At 46.4% G+C, this 20360-nt stretch overlaps 7 protein-coding genes across 7 annotated transcripts; 3 read left to right on the top strand and 4 right to left on the bottom strand.

Moving 5' to 3' along the window:
- Nucleotides 1-935: 935 nt before the first annotated feature.
- BGW36DRAFT_10747 (uncharacterized protein) lies at nt 936-1698 on the top strand. The gene has a single exon (XM_046209208.1). The coding sequence runs from the start codon at nt 1106-1108 to the stop codon at nt 1601-1603; it is 498 nt and encodes a 165-aa protein (XP_046077901.1). The 5' UTR covers nt 936-1105; the 3' UTR covers nt 1604-1698.
- A 94-nt stretch (nt 1699-1792) lies between these two features.
- On the bottom strand, nt 1793-2557 carry BGW36DRAFT_392940 (uncharacterized protein; the record flags this gene model as incomplete). Its single annotated transcript, XM_046217758.1, has 1 exon — nt 1793-2557. The coding sequence occupies one exon, from the start codon at nt 2555-2557 to the stop codon at nt 1793-1795; it is 765 nt and encodes a 254-aa protein (XP_046077900.1).
- A 2899-nt stretch (nt 2558-5456) lies between these two features.
- On the bottom strand, nt 5457-7165 carry BGW36DRAFT_392939 (aldo-keto reductase; the record flags this gene model as incomplete). The annotated part of the gene is made up of 4 exons (XM_046217757.1): nt 5457-5929; nt 5986-6088; nt 6168-6649; nt 7147-7165. The coding sequence occupies 4 exons, from the start codon at nt 7163-7165 to the stop codon at nt 5457-5459; spliced, it is 1077 nt and encodes a 358-aa protein (XP_046077899.1).
- A 1478-nt stretch (nt 7166-8643) lies between these two features.
- On the bottom strand, nt 8644-9826 carry BGW36DRAFT_353685 (50S ribosomal subunit L30; the record flags this gene model as incomplete). Its single annotated transcript, XM_046213455.1, has 3 exons — nt 8644-8946; nt 9018-9706; nt 9781-9826. 3 exons carry the CDS (start codon nt 9824-9826, stop codon nt 8644-8646), a joined length of 1038 nt encoding a protein of 345 aa, XP_046077898.1.
- Nucleotides 9827-10317: 491 nt separating this feature from the next.
- On the bottom strand, nt 10318-12182 carry BGW36DRAFT_353684 (putative CAF1 family ribonuclease; the record flags this gene model as incomplete). Its single annotated transcript, XM_046213454.1, has 4 exons — nt 10318-10769; nt 10815-11451; nt 11505-11884; nt 11933-12182. 4 exons carry the CDS (start codon nt 12180-12182, stop codon nt 10318-10320), a joined length of 1719 nt encoding a protein of 572 aa, XP_046077897.1.
- A 717-nt stretch (nt 12183-12899) lies between these two features.
- BGW36DRAFT_286166 (SBF-like CPA transporter family-domain-containing protein) lies at nt 12900-16880 on the top strand (the record flags this gene model as incomplete). The annotated part of the gene is made up of 4 exons (XM_046210389.1): nt 12900-13363; nt 13429-14303; nt 15179-15243; nt 15675-16880. 4 exons carry the CDS (start codon nt 12900-12902, stop codon nt 16878-16880), a joined length of 2610 nt encoding a protein of 869 aa, XP_046077896.1.
- An 872-nt stretch (nt 16881-17752) lies between these two features.
- BGW36DRAFT_367231 (putative succinate:fumarate antiporter) lies at nt 17753-19649 on the top strand. Its single transcript, XM_046214841.1, has 5 exons — nt 17753-18228; nt 18308-18355; nt 18409-18458; nt 18509-18707; nt 18787-19649. Exons 1-5 carry the CDS (start codon nt 18153-18155, stop codon nt 19398-19400), a joined length of 987 nt encoding a protein of 328 aa, XP_046077895.1. The 5' UTR covers nt 17753-18152; the 3' UTR covers nt 19401-19649.
- The last annotated feature ends 711 nt before the right edge of the window (nt 19650-20360 follow it).

Raw genomic sequence — 20360 nt, 5'->3', positions numbered from 1 at the left:
AAGGCACTATAGACGGTGGATTTATATTTGGATTTGGTGGAGCAGGATTGATGTTCCGTCTCCGCAATTCCTGCCAATTTGCATGGAATATTATATTGTCCATGCCAATCTATAGCTAAAGTTGGGCATGGCCACCGAAAATATATCAGTTGCACCTCAACCTGAGTAGATTCTTGGAGATTTGATTCGGCTAGCTTGTACACGTTACTCTATTAGGGCACGCTAATATATATGGAGTTGAGGCCCTGTTCACAACTCAACATATAGTTGCGGTACATGTTCTCCGTACTCCGTAGTAAACCCACATAATAACGTGATAGACAATTAAGTAACATGATCTATGAGTCTGTGTTCAAACGAGTCTTTATTAAAAAGTTGAAACTAGGTCTTTGGTCACATACCGTTATCAACGTCCGTGTATCAATTTATTCTCTAACCGCTGAATGAATCAATCATTCAAGGCATTGACCATTAATTTTTTCCCACACTGTAAATTCGAATAGTATAATTGATACATGTAAGTCAGCTAGTCGAGCATGTCCGATTCTCTGCGCATAAATTGATGCATCGAATATTGCTTGCACTAGCGCGCGCCGTTCGCAGATGATTTACCCCTCCACCAGCTTTTTTCTTTCTTTTCTTTTTTCAAAATCTAGATGCTCGGCGAGAGCAATAACAGTGGCAAATAACTTTACTACGCATAAGCCCGACAAATCTCAATTGATACAGCTCAATATGCCAACGCCGTACCTGAGAGAATATTGAAAACTACACTAGTACATAATATTGGGGGTGGGTCGAAGTTACACAGATCCTCGTACCCCTCCTTGCATTATTATTGTCGCTTTTATTGATGACCGTAGAAGCAAGTTATTTATTATTATTCTCGTCTCGGCTTTGTTGTCAACTGCTTTCGGTCGCTGCTCTAGTGACTCTATGTGGATTCTCAATTATAAATAGAGTCGAGTGTCTCGTGACGTATGTTTTGTATGTTTTTATATGACGCCTTCGCAAATGTAACTACAGCCCCGCTAGTTGGAGACTGCAAGTGTTAGTCCATGTGCTTGGAATTCGATGCCGCTAGGACGCACAATTTTGATAGACGATGACGATGACGATAGCAATGGTATTGGTGGACAACAAAAGCAATGACAAGTCACCGCCACACGAGTTGGCCAGCGCAGAATCGGAAGCTCCGGTGGATGGCGACACAATGAGAACGCCAATCGATTTCGTCCACGTCGGAGACTGCCTGGCTGGCTTCATTTCGTGCCTTGGGCAGCCAAGTCCTGCTACATGTCGTCGGTCACCAAGGTTATACTCTCGATCACATGATTACCAGCACAGATCCAGCAACAAATTGCATGACTGGCAGTCTGGGTTAAGAATCAATACGCGAGGAAAGATAAATAAACGACAATGCAGTCAAACAAGAAGCTTGGCCGAGATAAGCCAAACCAGATTCCAGTATAATGTGAAACTTCAAGCTAATGACAGAAAAGATCCATGCGTGAATAAAAGACGAATGGATGGAAACCAAATGGTATTCGCATGTGTGACAAAATCCTTAACAAGTGTTACCTGCAACGCCGACCACATCTGACACCGGGTCGAAGCAATAAAGAAAGAAATAAAAGGAGTCAGGAATAGAAAGAATTATCTCCAGCTTTTCCAAAAATTGAACATAAGAGACGAAAAATAATGTATAGCGAAATTCGGAAAAAACATCCAAGTTGAACGCTGTATCAAATGTCGTTACTGTCGTTGCAATGGCCATGGTGAGTGCAATTAATCAAAATATTTCCAGGTCTTCAAACTCCACCACCAATTTATCGCCGCCACCCGAGTCATCGTTCCGCATGCCATTCATCGCTTCCCACACTGTTCCTCCTCTCGGTATACTGGTAGGGCGGCTTGCGTAAACTCCGACATGTACGCACTTGTCTTCAACGCCGTAGAAAAACCATGTGACTTCTCGGAGTTTCTTCCATGTGCTGCCAACCGCGCCTGGTGTTGTCGCATACGGGGAAAGCGACGGAATCTGATACCAAATCCAAAGAGAGTGACCGACTCTTTCGAGTTTGATGCGGAGCGACGTGATGTTGGTCGGTATATTAGGCATTGCCAGAGGCGACAAACACCAGTCTGCCCCATCCGATGTTGCGCTGACGGACGAAGCATTAACCGTACCGGAAGAGAACTCCATTCCAGCTTTCACCCATTTGCAAGAGCGAGAGAACGTTGCATTGCGAATCCCACGGCCATACGGTATTGTTTCTGCGATTGAAGCCTGACCGGGAGCGCTTCCAGCAAAAATGACCAGTCCTCCTTGATCCCATTCCATTTCCCAATCGGCACTGATCGTCACCTCCGCAACCACAAATGGCCGCCGTAACGAAGTGAAAATCATGGGCGCTGTCGAAGTGTCTCCATTCGGTGGTTTCCGCCAGAGATTTGTGTTGGGACCGGCAGAAAGAGTGAAATAATCCATACACATCGGCAACGAGAAACTGGGTGGCAAGTTCAGTGCCGTGAAGGAAGAGCGATCCGGAGGCATTGTATTGGCAGACTGCTAAACGGAGTTAATTGTGTCGCCGGATCGACTACGACGGTTGACCTGATCAGCTAGTTCTGCGCAGTCTGCTGGTTTGAACACCTTTTGGGAAGTAGAACGGTCAATGTTTAATGATCGCGGTTGGCAATATTAATTCGGCATGCGGCATGCGCGGTTCGCTATTGCATTCGTTGCAATGAGAGCTAGAGCGGTCGACAAGGAAGCCAGGTTCAGGAGACGCCGTGTGCACCCGGTGGGAGGAGCTCACAGGCCACAGAAACTAAAATACCCCGTTTGTGAAAGATCAGTTGGTGGCGGCAAAGATAGTCGGATTTGTCAAATCATCCGCTCAATCGGTCACTATGAAGCATGAAACCCTGGTGGTTATCACACGCAGGCGCCCAATCCGGATTGGAGAGTCCACAGGCTATGAAAAGTGAGGCTGCTGACACCACTAAAAACCGGGGAGGGCGCAGTTGCTTTTTCCTTTTCCTTTTTTCTTTTTCTTCGCTGCAAGGAATCTACGGAACATCAACCACACGTTTTGTTAGAAAGATGTGACTAGTAACTCGCGAGTAAGAAGGAATTGAAGCAGATGAGAGGCGAAAGCAGAGGCAAGCAGGGCATTATCAGAGCTGCGGCACTGAGGTTTGCAGCAGCTTCACCTCGGCGGGTCAGAGATTATGATCGAAAACGGAATAGCAAATAGGACTGGACTGGGCGTAAAACCCGATACGGCAGGCGCAATCCAACAAAGACGGGGCAAACCGAATGGGAAAGATTCGCCCATATCACGACAACTTCTGTTCAGTTGATCACAGCGCAATTGACGCGGATTCCACACAGATGGGCGGTCAGGAAGCTGGCAGGATGGTGAAAGGGAAAATAAAAGGAAAAGAGCAGGAGATCGATGAGTAAGATGCGGCGTAAGATCAACTAACTAGCCATTTCACGCGGAGAATCACGTACGTAGCTTGCTCTTTCCTCACCCCTCTTCTTCCTGAACAGAAACGAAATTCGGGATCGGAAATGTCCTCAGACGGGACGGTAAGAGCGAGTAACCGGTTACCAGATGCTAATGATCACGACGGCGCGTGGAGGTTGTGTTTAGTCTGACAGTCTTCTTGCGGAGATGCTGGGCTGTGGTCTAAGCCGCAAACGGAAACGGGAGGCGAGTGAGGACTGCTGTAGACGGTAGGAGCAGGAGGAAGAAGAAAATAGATAAAATATACAACACCAATAGAGCAAATATATAGATCGAAGAGGAGATCAACGAGAGACCGACGTAGAATAACAACAACAATAGCAATGGTGCGGGTTGAAGGTGAGGCCGGAAGTGCTTACGGGGGCCCGTCTGGCTGGGTGGCGCAACCACGGCAGGAGCCGACCTGTGCTGTGGATGGTGCAGAGTGCAGGAGCGAGCGATCCCGAGGGAGAGGATCGTAGCTGCTAGTATTAATTAACCTACTGCATCTACTCTCCTGCAACTCTCCTGCACCTATCCGACAACTGTTCTGATTCTCTCCACGGCGTGTCTTGCGCTTCGCAGCTGAACTGCCATCTAGTTGCCTCGCTGTGGTTCGTCCGTCGCCACCACCCCGTCGTTAGTGCCCCTTCCGCCAGGAACATGCCCTCGCCTTTGCCCACTGGCCCTATCATCCTGCATCCTGTCCCCTGCTAGGCCCCCGCCAGCACAGCCGCGACGGCAGCTAAAACTAAGTGCCACTGTCGAAGGGGAAAAGAGACATCTCAATCGTCGTGCGAGAATCCATCGCAGCAAACTGGACGGAGCCGGGACGACCTGCCATGATCCATCATCATTTGGCATCCATGCCTGGTTGGCGGCCATGTTTGCTTGCCGTAGCCTCTGATACCAAGCCCAGTCCGGTTCGCGATTCTATTTGATCTTTTCGGAGCCACCGGCTGTCCAGACTGATCCTCCCGCAAGCAATCGCATTATGCGGTGTTGGGTTCTGACCCCGTCGGACATTCCGATTAGTAGGTCTGTCTCGTGGCACACGTCCGTGCTCTGTTTTCCTCTTCATAGTCGTCCACTGGGTATAGCTACACGACTTACGCGATGCGACGGCAAGGTCAAACTTCCATGCTGTCCTGGGTGGCGCGTGCACCTTCTCCTGCTGACGACATATCTCTTGCTAAGATCTCTCGTGCGTCGCCCTGCATGTGGAGTGAAATCCACATCGCGCGATTCATGCAGTCAATATGCATCGACTGATTCACTCGAGCAAAATTTGCCTCTAGCTGAGCTTTGTCTCCAAACGACCACCGGCAAAGCCTATTGGTGCGTGGTTAGTCATGAGGCAAGTTGTATAGAGATTAGACTCTATCCAGATCATCTTCCCCACTCTAGTGGCTATGATTGCGTTTCTTGCATCGCTCTGAGCCCTATCGTTTTGCTGGTATTAATAGCTTATATCAGACAAACTAAGCGTCACTTTCATCGACTAGGTTGGCGAAGCTACCAGTCAGCAGACCAATGAAACAGCCCAACACCAGGGAAGGCAAGGTGGAGTTGGTTTAGGGCTTTAAGCGCGAGTGGTGGAACCGCTGCCCATATCCAATAACCCCATGCAGACTGCAGCTTGACGGCGTCCAGTCGTCATGGCTACAAGTTTATTCTTTAACAGGAGCTAAAACCTCACAGTGGGTCAAATTAGGCTGCACATAAACTCGGTTTTCCGCCACTCTTACTTGTCTCGGTAATTGGCAGCGGGTCTACTAATAGGATCTCAGACATACAGCAGCCTCGCCACTAGTGTATAGATTATCCACCCACTGTGCTAAATGATGATATGGACTCTGCATCTTTCTTTCTTACACACTTCTTTTGGGGGCATCCTTGTTACATACGCATACATTTGTCTACTGAGATATCATCTAACTAGGAGTGACCCTGAACCGCTTTGGGTTGATAAGGCTCCTCGAGATATTTGATTTCTTCCTCAGTCAGAGTCTTATCCTTGACTGCGACAGCCTCATCCAATCTTTCGAGATTGCTGAACCCGACAATGGGGATGGTCCCTTTCTGGACTACCCAAGCCAGAGCCACCTGACCCATCTTCCAGCCCTTCTTATTGGCGAGTTCCTCGACACGGTTCACAATCTCCTTGTCTGTATCATTCAAAACCTTGCCCTGTTCATTGGCGCGTGTGGTCTTGCCTTGCTCGGACCATGGCCGGGCCAGAACACCACTGTACAGAGGACCCCAGGGTACGAGACCAACACCAGTTTCATGGCAAAGTTTGATCATCTCTCGCTCTTCCTCACGGTACAGGAGCGAGTAATGGTTTTGCATGCTAATGAACTTAGTCCAGCCATTCTTCTCGGCGGTATACTGCAATTTCGCAAATTGGTCTGCGCAAGTATTATGAGTGTCTGACAGCACATATGTAGGATGGACAATCACTTACAAGCCCACATGGAGCTAGCACCAATGTAGCGCACCTTTCCTGTCTCGACTAGGTCATGGAGAGCTTTCATTGTCTCTTCTGGTGGAACGCTCGGGTCATATCGCTGTCATAACGTTAGCATGTGATCGGCTTAGTCTGCCTTGAAAAGACATGGAAAAGGAACGAAAGTGATATGCACGAACATGAATTTGTAAGAGATCAATATAATCAGTCTGCAAGCGTTTCAGCGAGGCAGTGACTGCGTTGAAGATGGCTGCGCGCGACAATCCATACTGATTGACGTAGTCCTTATGCCTGGGAAAAAGCTCTGGATACTTCAAGTAGTTAACAGCAGGCTGTTCTCCGGATGGGAAATAGCATTTGGTCATGATAATGATTTTATGTCGAGGGATCTCGTATTTTTTGATCGCCCGACCAATCATCTCTTCACTAACGCCACCAGAATAGACGTTCGCCGTGTCCCATGTGTTTAAACCACGGTCATACGCTCCTTTGAGAAGTTTACCGACCTCTTCCTCGTCGTCTTCGACCCATTCCCGCCAATCTTTGTGCCCGAAAGACATGCCGCCCAAGATGGGGAGCGAAACGCGCAGACCGGATGAGCCTAGTTTTGCATATTTGACTTGGGTGGCTTCAAAACCCTGTTTGAAGAGGATGGGAAGTTCTGCAGTGGCCATATTGACTTTTTTTGTTTCTGATGTCAAGATATCTATGCAATTTAGCAGGTTGAAACAAGAGGAAGTGGCTCTACAGTTTGAACGTCATTGTCGAGTCGAGGGGACTCGACTGTTAAATAGTCGGCACTTCTCACAGACCCCAAGCGACGCATCGTCAACAAATATTCTCAATGACATTACTAATCAGGACCAGTGGTTTTAGACTCATTGAAATAATTTCATCATGCAAGTTGCTTACTTGTTTCCGCCAATGACTGACCTTCTAGCATGATTTATTGGGTCTCTCCGCTTTTTATCTCCATCGAACATCGCACTTTAAGGTGATAAGCTTTAACGCCGAGGCTTATGCTGCTTTCTTTGCTTATTTGTTTGGCATTGAAATCTTTGGGACACATTATTTTATTGATCAGTTTTCAAATCAACTTATTCGGACACCACAGTTTCACCATCAATTAAACGCTGATGCTGAAGTGCAGAAACCCACCGAGTATTGATGTCGCCATATTAACAATGCGGGGCACAAGAATGCCATTATAGTAATTATAATGTCATTGTCATTGCTGACCAAATAGAAAGCATATTATAGCAAAATATTCTCTACCAAGTGACTGACAAATTTAGAGTCCATAAGTCGACTAACCTCTATTACATATTCATAACTACTCGCCCCCGACAGAGCATTGTTCCGCCACGAGACCTAAAAGGGGGGATCATCTATTAAATGATTCGGTCCGAAACTAACGGATATAATCCCGAGTTATGACGGGTGAAGTGTGCTAACCTTTTGCTATGCAGCTTACCCTTGCTTGCACCAGCTATCCTCTTAGTGACAAGGCTCAATATTGCTCGATTGATGTAGCCCGTTTAACAGCAAACTTGGATTCGTTGGAACATGCTCCTATTTCCATGATGAATAAAATGAACTCGTTTGTACGGAAAAATAGATTACATATTGCAGACCTATAACAAATACTACATAGTGAACTTTATAGTTGACCTAGAAGCAGTTATATGTTTATATGTTCAATCATGCCGACACATAGTCGATAACGCAAGATGGATGGTCTATTCGTGCAGTATACATATGTTAAGGGAAATAATGTGATCAACGCGGCTAGATTGGACAAGGTCTACCCATTGGTTCAGGCCGCTAACTTGCAAGACTTTGATTGAATCTCGCTTCTAAGTGCTTCACGATTCATAGAGGGACTGGCTTCGGTGGGGATGACATCTGTTATAGTTTGCCCGGGTATTATCTCAGAGGAACATTCATGTCCAAATAGACCGTATGTGTACACGCCAGGTATTTGGAAGTAAGTCAAAATAGGAGGTTAAGACGACTGCAAAAGCGCGTGGGGGGCAGACGGCGGGACTGTCTGAGCCTGTTATTGTCAGTCAGAGGTTTTATATATTAATATAGTCCTCGATCTATAACCCCAATGTGCCATTCACAGTAATAGAAGCCAAAGGCCGTGGATACCTCATGTCCACTTGTGTCGACAGATCCCAGGAGATAACAAGGAGGGTCAAAATAGGAGTTCAGAAAATGGCCAGCGAAAGTGTCCTTGGGCTCCTGCCCTTGAAGTCAAAGTCTCATAACAAGATTTTGGAAGTGCAAATAACTCTGTAATTGGTCCTCGATTAAACGAACCGATCGATGTGGTCAAAGTTGTTGTTGATACAGCCATTGGTAGTAAAAGGGGGAATATACTAGAAAGCTAGATTCTAGGTATTGGTGGTTGGCCCCTCAGGAGTCAGAAGTAAGAGTAAGCTTCTTTCGGCCAAAGCAAAGAACCAGCTCTTTCACTGCTTATGTGTAGTCTTGTCAATGATGTAATACTAGGACCGAGCAAAGGATCATTGATTTATACTGTTATTGATGTTGGAAGTACGACGGTCTTTAACTATATTTAAATTATTGAATACACCTAGTTTACATGCAATGACTAAATATAAAACACATTCTAATGAAGGTATAACGTCACCGCTCCGCAAGCATGTTCTTCACGTTACTGTAATACTGTGGCAGCACAAACTTCGCAATCTCCTCCCTGGTAAGCCATTTAAAGTCTTTGATATCTAGGGAGTTGCTGCTCAAATCCGCCTGGCCGGCCATGATGCGGCTCTTCATGAAGAATGTCTTTTCGCCAGCGACGACTTCTTTGGTGCTTTCGTCAGGTTTTGGCGCTCGAAATGTGTACGCGTGGTGACCAATGGGGTGGAACCCGACAAACCAGGTGTTCATATTGATGCCTGCGGTTTCGGCGAGGGTGCGCTCGGCAGCCTATCCAATTTAGAATCAGTATAGTTTCTTTTCTCCGTTGATTATCCACTCCAAGGTACTAAAGAGCATACCGTGCGCAAGGTTTCCTCAAGCCCAATTGGTGAGCTAGGAAACTTCCAGTATCCGTCTTTTGTTTGAACGAGAAGGTACAATGTTCTCTGAAGAAGGCGGTTGAGATTTTTCTGATCATTTGCTTTGTCTGCTTCCGTAACCCGCGGCGCAGGTCGTTGAATGTCGACCTTTTTGGTTGTGGTACCCTCTGACGAGGCTGTCGTAATTACCTCCGCGTCGCGCAACAGCATCTCAATCTGATGCTCTGGCTCCGACTCCATAGCACCAACGAGTAACTCGTCGTTCCAGGCATCTTTCGAATAAGCATTGTACTTGCCAATGTCACGCGATGGCGTCTGTCGTTCCTTGTACTTTCTCTTCCAATCCTCGTCCGCTGGTGTTCCACGCTTGAAGTAGAAATACCTAGTAAATGGTAGTGCTAACCGCTCGTTCAATCGTCTCTGATAGAAATAGAATGCTTTCTCGAAGGGCGTTAAATCGCGGGTGATTTGCGGAGGCCGGGAGAGAACGATGCCGGCTTTGAGGGTGTAAGGGGCAGTTACGGCTTCGGAGCTCGATGCGAGAGGAATTTCTGTATTTTTGACATCAGAACCAACGACTGTAGACGCAGCGGATGCATAGCTGCGTCGTCCTAGTGTAATTGTTTCTTGACAGCTTCTGCAGATTGCGGAATCGAAAGTCGACGGGCCTATAAGTTGGGAAGCGTTAATTCATCAGGCCAGCCGTCACAATAACGCCAATTGGAATAAGAAAAATACTTACGCAATAGCGTCGCTATTTGCCTCACGCCACTAGATCCAATCGACATCATTCACGTCTTGCTAGCTGTCGGCGGTCGCAAAACACGGAGATCAATTGATCGCCTCTGAGAAAAGTTCACAGCTCAACAAGTCCACAACCACTATGCCAAATTAGGCTAGACGCAGCGTGACCTGCCACTAAAACGAAAATTCCGCTGTTCTCCTCTTCTTCCTTTCCTCATCTTCTATAACAGCACCCATCCTTATCGTCACCTGGCTGCCTACATCTACTTTACGGCCGGTTGACCATTCAGTGGTGCTCAGATGAGCATTGCAGCCTTTTTTCGCTAGCGGTACCTTCTTGTCTTAAGGCGTACAGTTAGATAGACGCTGCATACATCTTTACTTCACTCTGTATTATTGTGTTATATGAACACTGCAAGAAATATTATTATGAGATATTAAATAATAATCAAAGTGTCCAGAGCAGGCAGCTCGTCGCATGCAAACGCCAAATTAATTCATAAGTTCAAGCCAAGGCAGTCGTTTAGTGTTGGGGCTACCCTTCGCAGTCTAAGGTGCAGATTCTCTCATCTGTTCCAAAAACACGAAGTCTGTTGCCGTATTTTTTCCAAACAGGAGAAGAAAATAATGGTATGAGTGGGCTTTCCTCACCAGCTTCCAATTCGTTAGCGAGATCCGAATCCTCAGAGTCATCATCTGGGAGCGTGTCGAAGAGATTTTGATGAGCGAACCGTGACCGGAGGTCGGTTTGAGATAATCTCTTAGTGTCTGCAGGCTTTGCTACAGAAACCGTGGCTAGCTCCTGGTTCTTGATCTTAGGCTTTGGGTTTTTGCGTTCAGTAGTACGAGCAAGCCCGGGCACTCTCGTAGCTGTACCAGGCAGCTGAGCAGCTTGTTTGATGAAGTTGGTAGCAGTTAATAGACTATCGTATCCAGCTTCGTGAAGATGCTCTTGCCGCTGGTATCGTGTGTGCTTTGAGTCAATCACTGGACTGATTAGCAAGTTCCCAGACCTAAAGTATGCTCACTCACCTATCTGAGGTTTGGTGATGTTTTTGAAGGCATCGTTCATCATATCTAGTGATGCAATTGGGTTAATGTCACCGCAGTCATGAGTGAATATGTATTTGGTATCGATCAAAAGAGGAAACTTCTCGTGCACCAATCTGGTGAAGTCCTCGAGGCGCTCAGGCAAATCCCCAAAGAAACATTGCCACATGTAGACCAGGTCAGTGAAGAGATTATGACCAACCACTGGAGCACGCTTTTCTCGAAGCCTGGATTTGACTTTTTCTGCAGCCAATTTACCAATGTCCTTTTCTAGACCAAGCATGCCGCGATCTGGGATGAGGTGAGAAAAAACTTCAGGTTCCAACTTGGAAAGATCTCCTCCAGCCAGAGCATCGATTATCCACATAAATCCCCTCTCAGAAACTAGTCGTTTTTCAACGCGCTGAAGCTTTTGCTGAAGAATGCCCTCTTCTCTTTTTTGGTCGTATTTAACAATTCTTACAAAATCGGTTCTCCCGATTGACGTAAGTGACGGATATTCCTTCTCAACAAGCTGGTGTACAAGTCGCTTCTGAAAGCGATTCAGACTCGTAATGGCAGGTTTACCATGAGACCCCTTCACATTTCGAGATGGAACATTTAAGTAGTCGTCAACCCCCTATGATGTTTAGATTCATGTTGGCTATCCACATACTAAGAACCAAGAATTACCTTAGCAGAGCTAACCCAATTGTCGATCTCCTTTCGTATATTTGCAAGAAAAGTCAGAGCCTCGACATCTTCCTTTGGAAGCTCCATTTGGGCAATTGATTCAGTACGGGAATTGCTACTATGCTTACAAGCCTCTTGAACTGCTTGATCCTCTTCGTTCTTTGTCAGATATGGCACGCCTAGCGTGAACGGAGAATCCATTTTGAATCCAGTTTTTAAAAGAAACTGTATGGCTTTAATAGAAAGAATTAGCGAAAACACATTCTGGGTACTTGAAGCGTAAATACCAGAGCTTGATACGCTAAAAATGCGGTCGATTCCCAGTATCGGATCAATAAGAGGGCTTAAATGGATGTTGTACGGTTTAAGTGTGTATACCCCTGGTATTTAAATCAGCTGCCATAGACCAAAAGCGCATTTAAACTCACCTGAGACAGTATCTTCATGGGCAATCGTTAGACCTACCTGGAGAATCTGAAATTTCTCCGCGGCTTCTTTGGTGTCTGTATATCGCTCTTGGAGAGTCTGGTGACGCGAGGAGATGTTTCTGTGTGATGCGATTCCAGAGAATTCAAAATCAATGGCCACAAAAGAGCAGTCACTGAGGGCCTGGAGAATATCTGGCAGATGGAGTGACCAGGTGTAGTTGGTGACTGTGTCCCACTCATCTAGATTCATCCTTGAAAGATTCGTGAAGCAAATGGAATCACCTGTGAAAGAAGCTTGAGTAAATGCCAAAGATTATTGCTGTGGCCGAAGCTTCAATGTGGTATAGAAGTGAAGTCGTTTGAGAAATGATAGATCAAACAACATCAGACTAGAAGATTGTTCTTGAAGGGGTTGTCTAAGAAGACCCCAAAATCGGTTTCAAGAAGAAACAATAGAACCACTCATCTATTTTAGTGGAATTCAGGAGTCATAATTTGTTTTTTTCCGGCTTACTGGTGATGCTTTGTAGAACGAGCCATCGCTAGTACACGTGATCTATTTTGTCTGCTACGTGGAGTTATAACAGCGCCAAAACAAAATAAAACATAACAAGAGATGCACGGCATCAACAGTCAGGAGTTCATACCGTCTTTAGTAATCGAAATAGTCGACGACATGAATATCAGTTGATAAAGTGGAAGGTAGTATGCATGACGCTGGGCTTGTGGAAACGGGGCTCCCCCGGACGGCGCTATCCGCATCGAGATAGGCTAGGTCTCGCCAGCCGAGCCGAGGATATCATAGGCATCGGAGCCCGTGGAGCTTGCTCGAGCTGGCTCTGTTGGCATCATCTCGTGTATTATTCCACCCATTCTACCCATTAGCACCAGAACAGGCTGTCTGATTCTTGCCATTCATAAACATCGTCATCCTGGGCCGGCTAGACACAGTCACCCGCGATCCATAATGACTGACGACAGATCCCACCTCTCGTCCTCCCAGTCTCTCTACGCTTCAACCTCGTCTCTACCGAACTCGAAGCTCTGTTCTCAAACATACAAATCGGCATCTCAATTGTTCCTCACACGTCGCCTTCAAGAATCGCTGGCTACTCTCACCCCGATCCTCACTACTTCTGCTAACCCAGACGATGTACCCGTCACGAACGGCAACGACGACAGCCGCGCTTCGCCCAATGCTCCGATCGCATTTGCTTCGAGTAATGTGAGGATAAAAGTATGGAATCTGTACATCACTCTGCTGAGTAATGTAGTGGATCTGGGTCCGGAAGAAGGGAGAAAAGAGTTCGGGCAGAAAGAGTGGAAGACACTAGTAGCGAAAGTCCGAGATGGAATAATTTGGGAAGAGATTGTACAAGCAGGGTACCAAGGTCTAGAAGGTTCAGTTGATGCTGACGTCGTGTATAATCTGTATGTGCTATGCGCTGCTTTACTATCGGTATCCTGATTTACTGACTGGCTCTTCTCTGTCGCAGTGGAACATTATTATTGACGCACTCGGCCTCGCAAACGCTCAACCAACAGCGATTGGAAACTTACCTTTCAGCTTATGGCCAGCCGAACTTGGATGTCGCAGCGCATTTGGAAAATTCTCCATCAGACCCACGACGGTTAAGCCGAAATGGAGGTACAGACACGCCGAAGGACTTGACCGCGCGAGTGAAAATCATTGAACTGTTTGTTCTTCACGTTCTCCCCAGGAATGAGGAGTGGGATTATGCCACAGTCTTCGTTCAGCTCAGTGAAGTTCTTGACGAGGAGCGAAAAGAATCTTTCCTTCAAACACTGAATGAACTCAAGGAGGAGAAAGAACGAGGCGTCCAACGTGCTGCCGAACTGCAACGTGAGAAAGAAGCAGAGATGCAGCGCCAAATACAAGAAGAAGAAAAACGCAAGACAGAAGCTGCTGCGGCTGCCGAACGTTTGAAAAAGACTAACATTGATCACAAGCGAGCAAGCAGTGAGGTTGATTATGGCATTGAGAAAACCCATCCAAATGGTACCACCAAAAGTCGCTCATCCAAAGCAGACAAACCAGGGAGTGAGGGAAAGTCTTCATCAGCATCAGGACGAACCGCTTTCTCACCACCAGCCTCATCTTCGAAAAATACCAAGAAGGCAGAAAAGGCTACGACGCCCGTGTCACGACAGATGCTCGGTATTTACAATCTCCTCCGAAATATCCTTAAGGGCATCAAAACCTCTGTTGCTGGAAACCCGATGGCGCTCTTGCGTACAATGCTGTTCACACTCGGAATACTCATGGCATTGAGTAGACAAGATGTTCGCGAACGAATCCGACGACTGACCAACTCCAGTTGGCAAAAGGTACGAGGAACCGTTGGAATGGGTATGAAGGTCAGCTATATTTGATATGGTCTGATGGTGACATATGAAAAATCATGTATATAATACTCTGTTTCTTTGATACTTGTTTTTTCCTCTTTCATTCTCATGAAAGAACTACGGGGCTACTGGGTTGGCTTTTGACCGATCTTTGTACTTTCAACATTGGGCTTATCATGCGGGTATTTTTACATATTCAATTAGATGCACCCCATAGCATATAATCAACAAAATTTCGGCTCGAAACCAATTACCAGTACATACTTATCGATTAACACGCCGATTACCAAAATGCCACAACAGTACCTCTTGAACCTGTTATTATATCATAATATCGGTTACATGTGCGCTTCACTGAATTTGTTTATAATATGGAGCGAAGCAAATTGCAAAGGATAGCACTTGGGACCTCCAAAGGCTCAAGGATTGGACTCCATCAAAACAAAATACCAGGGCAATATCTTCTCGGTTAAAGAAAGTCGATAGAACCTCGAACATATATCGACCCAAAGACCTTTGTATATTCTAATTCCACCAAGAGATTCGTGACAATGCATGAGAACATCAACTGGTGTCTCACTAAGATCCAACCTAAACTGGGTTTGCTCTTCATGTGCTACATTCTGTCTAATAGCCTGGGAACTGGGATAAGATAGTATAGACCTCTCACGAGTAACAGAACATCTAGTTCCTTCCAGGATTGAGCAAATATTACGCAAGTACTTAACACACGAAAATTTGTATGTAGTGACAGCGTCGGCTGGGGAGCTACTTGATCCAAAGGGTCTGGTGCCGGTAGACGGTCTTCACTCGTGAAATGAGCCCTACTCCAACACCTCTGGCTAGAAACAACAATTAGAAACCCGGTTTATATTCTAGTAGGTATCGTTCTTGTTTTCCTTTTTTGGAACAAGCAATCATCACATGTACCGATTGATGCTGTAGTCTATGTATAAGCACGTGTAATCCAGACAGATTAGCATGCTAAGCGATAAGCTTTTAGCAATATACATACAGAGTCACCAGCTATTCTTAACCTGCCACTTATTTAATGATAACATTATGCTGGATACATATAGTATGTATGGCAAACCCTAGCCCCAGCCCTAAGCCCCGCCTCACCGGCTGAATGCCGGCTGAAAGAACAAGCGTCGGCATTTTCGCCGAGAGAGTGATTGATAAGGTGATCTGCACAAAAATGTCACATTCGATTGTGCTAATGTAGAATTCCTTTTCTTGCTTGATCTTATAGAAAACAGACACCCGAGACAGTGACATGAGATATCGCCGAAAGATCGTGTCTATAGGCGGCTTTCCTGTTGTAGCGGTCTCTAGATGAAATATGGGAACGCAGCCAACCATTTCTAATAATCAGAACGAAAATGTGGAGAACAATAATGTGACCGAAAAGAGTGAAGATGGGAAGAAAAGGACTATCTTGAAGAAGGTAGTGCTATTCATACTCAGCCAATGGCTCCTCATTGGCATGGGAATTGCTTGTCTTCTAGCTTACTTCTTCCCCAACGTTGCTAAACATGGGGGCGTCATCAAATCGGAGTACTCCATCCTATACGGTGCTGTGGCATTTATCTTTTTCGTATCCGGCCTGAGTATTCCACATCGAAAGCTATACACGCATATGTTCAACTGGCGGCTGCACGTTTTGGTCCAGGTGACATCCTTCCTCTTTGTGCCTGCCGTGGTGGTCGCTCTAGTTCATCTTATCGTTGCCACTGATCCGGCGTCGCATATCGATCGGGCAGTCCTGGCTGGCTACATTCTGACGGCATGTATACCGACAACCATCGCCTCGAATGTGGTTATGACACAAGCAGCTGGCGGCGATGACGCAGCTGCATTGGTTGAAGTGCTCATCGCAAATTTCCTCGGTCCGTTTCTTACTGCAGGCTGGACAGTGGCTTTAATACCCAAGACAGCTGAGTTCCAGCCATGGAGAGATGGAGGCGGCGATATGAGCAGTATGTACAAGGATGTCTTCAAGCAGTTGGGTCTAAGTGCATTGCTCCCCCTGATTATCGGGCAGCTTATTAGGTGGACCTGGGAAAAGCAAGTAACAAAGATGCTGCAAAAACTCTACGTTGGAAAACTAAGCACTGCATGCATGCTGCTTCTCATCTGGACGACGTTCTCATCAGCATTTGCAACGGGTGCACTGGAAACGCTCTCAACACAGAGCATTATCTTCACAGTGCTATTCAACGTCGCCTTTTACCTTTTCCTTACAATTGTATGCTTTTATATTTCACGTCCACCAGCATTTTTACGAAAAACTTTTTGGGGGAAACGCATTTTTATGCAAGTACCCGCAGAAGAGACAATCGCCATCTGCTTTTGCGGGCCAGCAAAGACAACTGCTCTGGGAATTCCGCTGTTGTACGCCATGTACACCAATATGGACCTTTTCACCAAAGCTAAGACATCAATCCCCGTTTTGCTATACACTACCGAACAAATCTGTGTGGCACATTTCATGGTGTATGTGTTTCGTCGCTGGAAAAGACGTTTGGAGAACAAAACGGATGTGCAGGATGAAGAAAATACCACAGGGGTCACTGAATAGATCCAATCATAGCTACATGTATCCTCGCAGGAATATCAATGATGTCATATCACGTGGTGATAATCCATTTCCCCACAAACTCGATAAGATAAGACATTGGCGATAAGAACACTTCGCACGGCTCGGCTCTGCACATTTCTTGCCCATTTCTCTTCTAGAGAAAGAAGTAATCAAGGAAATAGATTGGAGGCTGTAGAATTGACAATAATATATGACTCACGTCGGTAGTATGAGACCAGGAGATGAGGACTCCCTATCAAGTGTAGGTCCCTCCCGTCCGGCTTTCGGTCACACTTCCAGACAGCCTCGGCTTCTGCGAACCAAAAAGAGATGGCCCGAATTTACCCGCAAACGGGAACAAGCAGGAAATGAATATTGTTATTATTGGGAGAGGAAGGCCAGGTCATATGACTCATTAGTTCTCTGAAATTGCGCGTCTGGCTGCTTATTATATGACGAAAAGTGCGTCAGGGACTGGATTCACATGCAAAGAGGCAGCAAAGCCACAAGCTCATTGGCTCCGGGACGTCCTTTCGCTCTTGTGAGCAGCATTGGCTTCTTTGGATGATCTAGCCATTCTTGTAGTTGATTGGCTTGCATTTTCCACTTTAACCTCGGGATTCGAGGTTTGATTTGGAGAGAGGATAGTATAGCTACCAAGTATTGAGAGGATTAGCCGAGAGAGAACCACTTCAAATGTGCGCGCTGTAGAATTAAAATCATCGCTATCTCCGTGTCCTCAGTTTCCTCCTGACTTTGAAGTACTTCATCTCTCCTCTCCACCGTCTTGCGCGCGTGCTTCAAGCTTCTGATAGCTTTCTCCATCCTCTTTTCCGCTCGTCCGTCATCGGCCCCCCAGCTTTCTTCGGTACGGGTCCCGCCACCATCAACCAAGGTAAATATAACTGACGACTCGGAAATCCTGGGGAAACTGGTTCTTGCAATTTATTATTTTATTTTGTATTCTATGATGCTGACTGCTGCTTTCCAACCTGGCAGCTTTCCCTTTATCTCATCCATTGTGGAACAACCACTCATTGTCGAACGGTCCGACATAATTTCGCGCAGATACGCTGGACTGTGAGGTTCTGTAGAAACGGATACCGTTGATTAATCGTATACCCCATTATACTACACCTAAACACGGGTTGGAAGCTGTTCAACTCGTCAGAGGACCATACGCGTAATAAAGTCCCTCTTCACGGTGCCCAGGGCTAGGAGGACAGTCACGTTCTGAATTGTTAGCTTTCTTCTGCGGGTTTATTTGCAACCATGTCGACGAAATCAACATCAGGCCAAAATGCCAAAAATGCCAACAAGCCGGCTTCGGCCGCTACAAATTTCATTGGTATGGCTCGATATTGTTGTTTTATCTGTGGTCGACAGGTCTACATTGCACATTACATGCTGACACGGTGATAATATAGCTGGAGGTGGTGCAGGAATGATGGAGGCGCTTGTCTGTCACCCATTGGGTATGTGTTATATTTCCAATGTCCTCGTGGTCAGATATTCTGACAATGGATAGATACAATTAAGGTCCGAATGCAGCTCTCACGAAGAGCGCGACAACCTGGTGTACGCATCCAAAGACTTTGAAGAGGAAGACATCAGCTAACAATTAGAAGGCGAAACCGCGCGGTTTCGTGGCGACTGGTGCCGAGATCGTCAGGCGAGAAACGGCTCTGGGATTATACAAGGGTCTTGGAGCTGTCTTGGGTGGTATCATTCCCAAGATGGCAATCAGATTCACTTCCTATGAGAAATACAAGCAACTTTTAGCCAATAAAGAGACATTGGAAGTCTCGCGGAAGGGAACATTCCTTGGTGAGTTTAAATAGAACTCGTCCTTATCTTTGATGCTTGGTTATGGTAAGCCAGTAAATACTGACAAATCCGTCAACAGCTGGTCTCGCAGCCGGTGTCACGGAAGCCGTTGCCATTGTCAACCCGATGGAGGTCATCAAAATTCGCCTCCAAGCTCAGCATCACTCTCTATCAGACCCCCTGGACACACCTAAATACCGCAGCGCACCACACGCACTATTCACTGTCGTGAGGGAAGAAGGCTTTGGTGCCTTGTACCGTGGTGTATCCCTCACTGCTCTCCGACAGGGCACGAACCAAGCAGCCAACTTCACAGCGTACACGGAACTCAAATCCGCGTTGAAAAAATGGCAACCCGAGTATGCCAACAGGGAGCTTCCTTCATGGCAAACAACGATCATCGGATTGATTTCCGGTGCCATGGGACCTTTCTCAAATGCCCCCATCGATACGATCAAGACTCGTCTGCAACGCACCCCCGCAGAGCCTGGACAGTCGGCCATTTCTCGGATAACGACGATCGCAGGCGATATGTTCAAGCAGGAAGGCGCGAAGGCTTTCTATAAGGGTATCACGCCGCGTGTCATGCGTGTTGCTCCTGGCCAGGCCGTGACGTTCACCGTGTACGAGTATTTGAAAGAGAAGCTCGAGAAGAGCAAATGGTCGCTTGGTGGAGGACAGTATGAAGAGTAAGAGCGTGCGTATTTGGAGCGGCCCATTTTGCAAGTGTTCTCAAAAGTGATCTGCTTCTCAGGTTGGTGTTGATGTTTTGATACCACAAGCATGATGGCGTAAGATCATCTAGTCATGTATCGCATTACTTCTGTTTGCCAAGGGGGGTGAGAGTGTCTGCATCTTGATTGTAAATATATTCGTTTTATAGAGTTTACTACAGCTCTTGAATAGACTATTCTAACTTGCAACTTGCAAGTCATACAGAAACACTTTAGGAAATCACGTGACTGGTCGTAGAGCAACGGCGGCTGCCTAATACTGCCTAGCGCAGCTGGTGCTGCCTGCAAGAAACAAACACGGCAAACCAACCGGATACGCACTAGCGCAGCCAGGCCCTCACAGCTATAAATGTCCGCCTTCCTCCCGTTCCTTTGAATTTTTTTTCTTCTTCCTTTTCCCATCCTAGTGCACGGGCAGTTCGATCACCAGTGAGGATTTCATCCGAGGTATCGATTTTGCTAGTTGAAAACTACCAAAAGTTTGACTGCTTCAACCGGCCCTGACGGGTCGGTTGGGAATTTTTGATTATACACTTTTCTCGACTCTGGCTGTTCAGAGTCGCTCGAGTCGCTGCTTTGTCGCGACTGGGATGCGGGGGGTGGCGCGATGTGTTCCTGTTTACGCTCGTGCTGCTGTGCAAGAAACTCTTCATTTCATTACTGTGTCGTCCTTGCGATGGCCTGTAGAGAAGTGACTCTTAGTTGGAAATAGTTTTGGGTTGACTGATGTTGCTACTGTAGACGCGTGCGTGTAGTCTTTCAAATGTTGCCTTCCGCATAGATGAATATCGCTCAATACTCAACTGTAGTGGTTTCCTGTTACACATAAGAGTACAGAAGCAAGCAAACGCAAAACCGCGAAACGTTTTATGTTTTATACAGTGGTTTGCAGATTTAGAGTAACTGAAACCCCTCCGCG

Source organism: Talaromyces proteolyticus (assembly GCF_021365285.1).
Source record: "Talaromyces proteolyticus strain PMI_201 chromosome Unknown BGW36scaffold_1, whole genome shotgun sequence".
Lineage (NCBI taxonomy): Eukaryota > Fungi > Ascomycota > Eurotiomycetes > Eurotiales > Trichocomaceae > Talaromyces > Talaromyces proteolyticus.
This window is presented reverse-complemented; position numbering and strand designations above follow the sequence as displayed.

Bases quoted from the DNA above. Each gene is read 5' to 3' on its own strand.
- BGW36DRAFT_367231 (XM_046214841.1), top strand. From the start codon at position 18,153: ATGTCGACGAAATCAACATCAGGCCAAAATGCCAAAAATGCCAACAAG. The intron at 18,229-18,307 runs GTATGGCTCGAT...GTGATAATATAG, and splicing joins GGCCGCTACAAATTTCATTG to CTGGAGGTGGTGCAGGAATG. The intron at 18,708-18,786 runs GTGAGTTTAAAT...ATCCGTCAACAG, and splicing joins GCGGAAGGGAACATTCCTTG to CTGGTCTCGCAGCCGGTGTC.
- BGW36DRAFT_10747 (XM_046209208.1), top strand. From the start codon at position 1,106: ATGACGATGACGATAGCAATGGTATTGGTGGACAACAAAAGCAATGAC.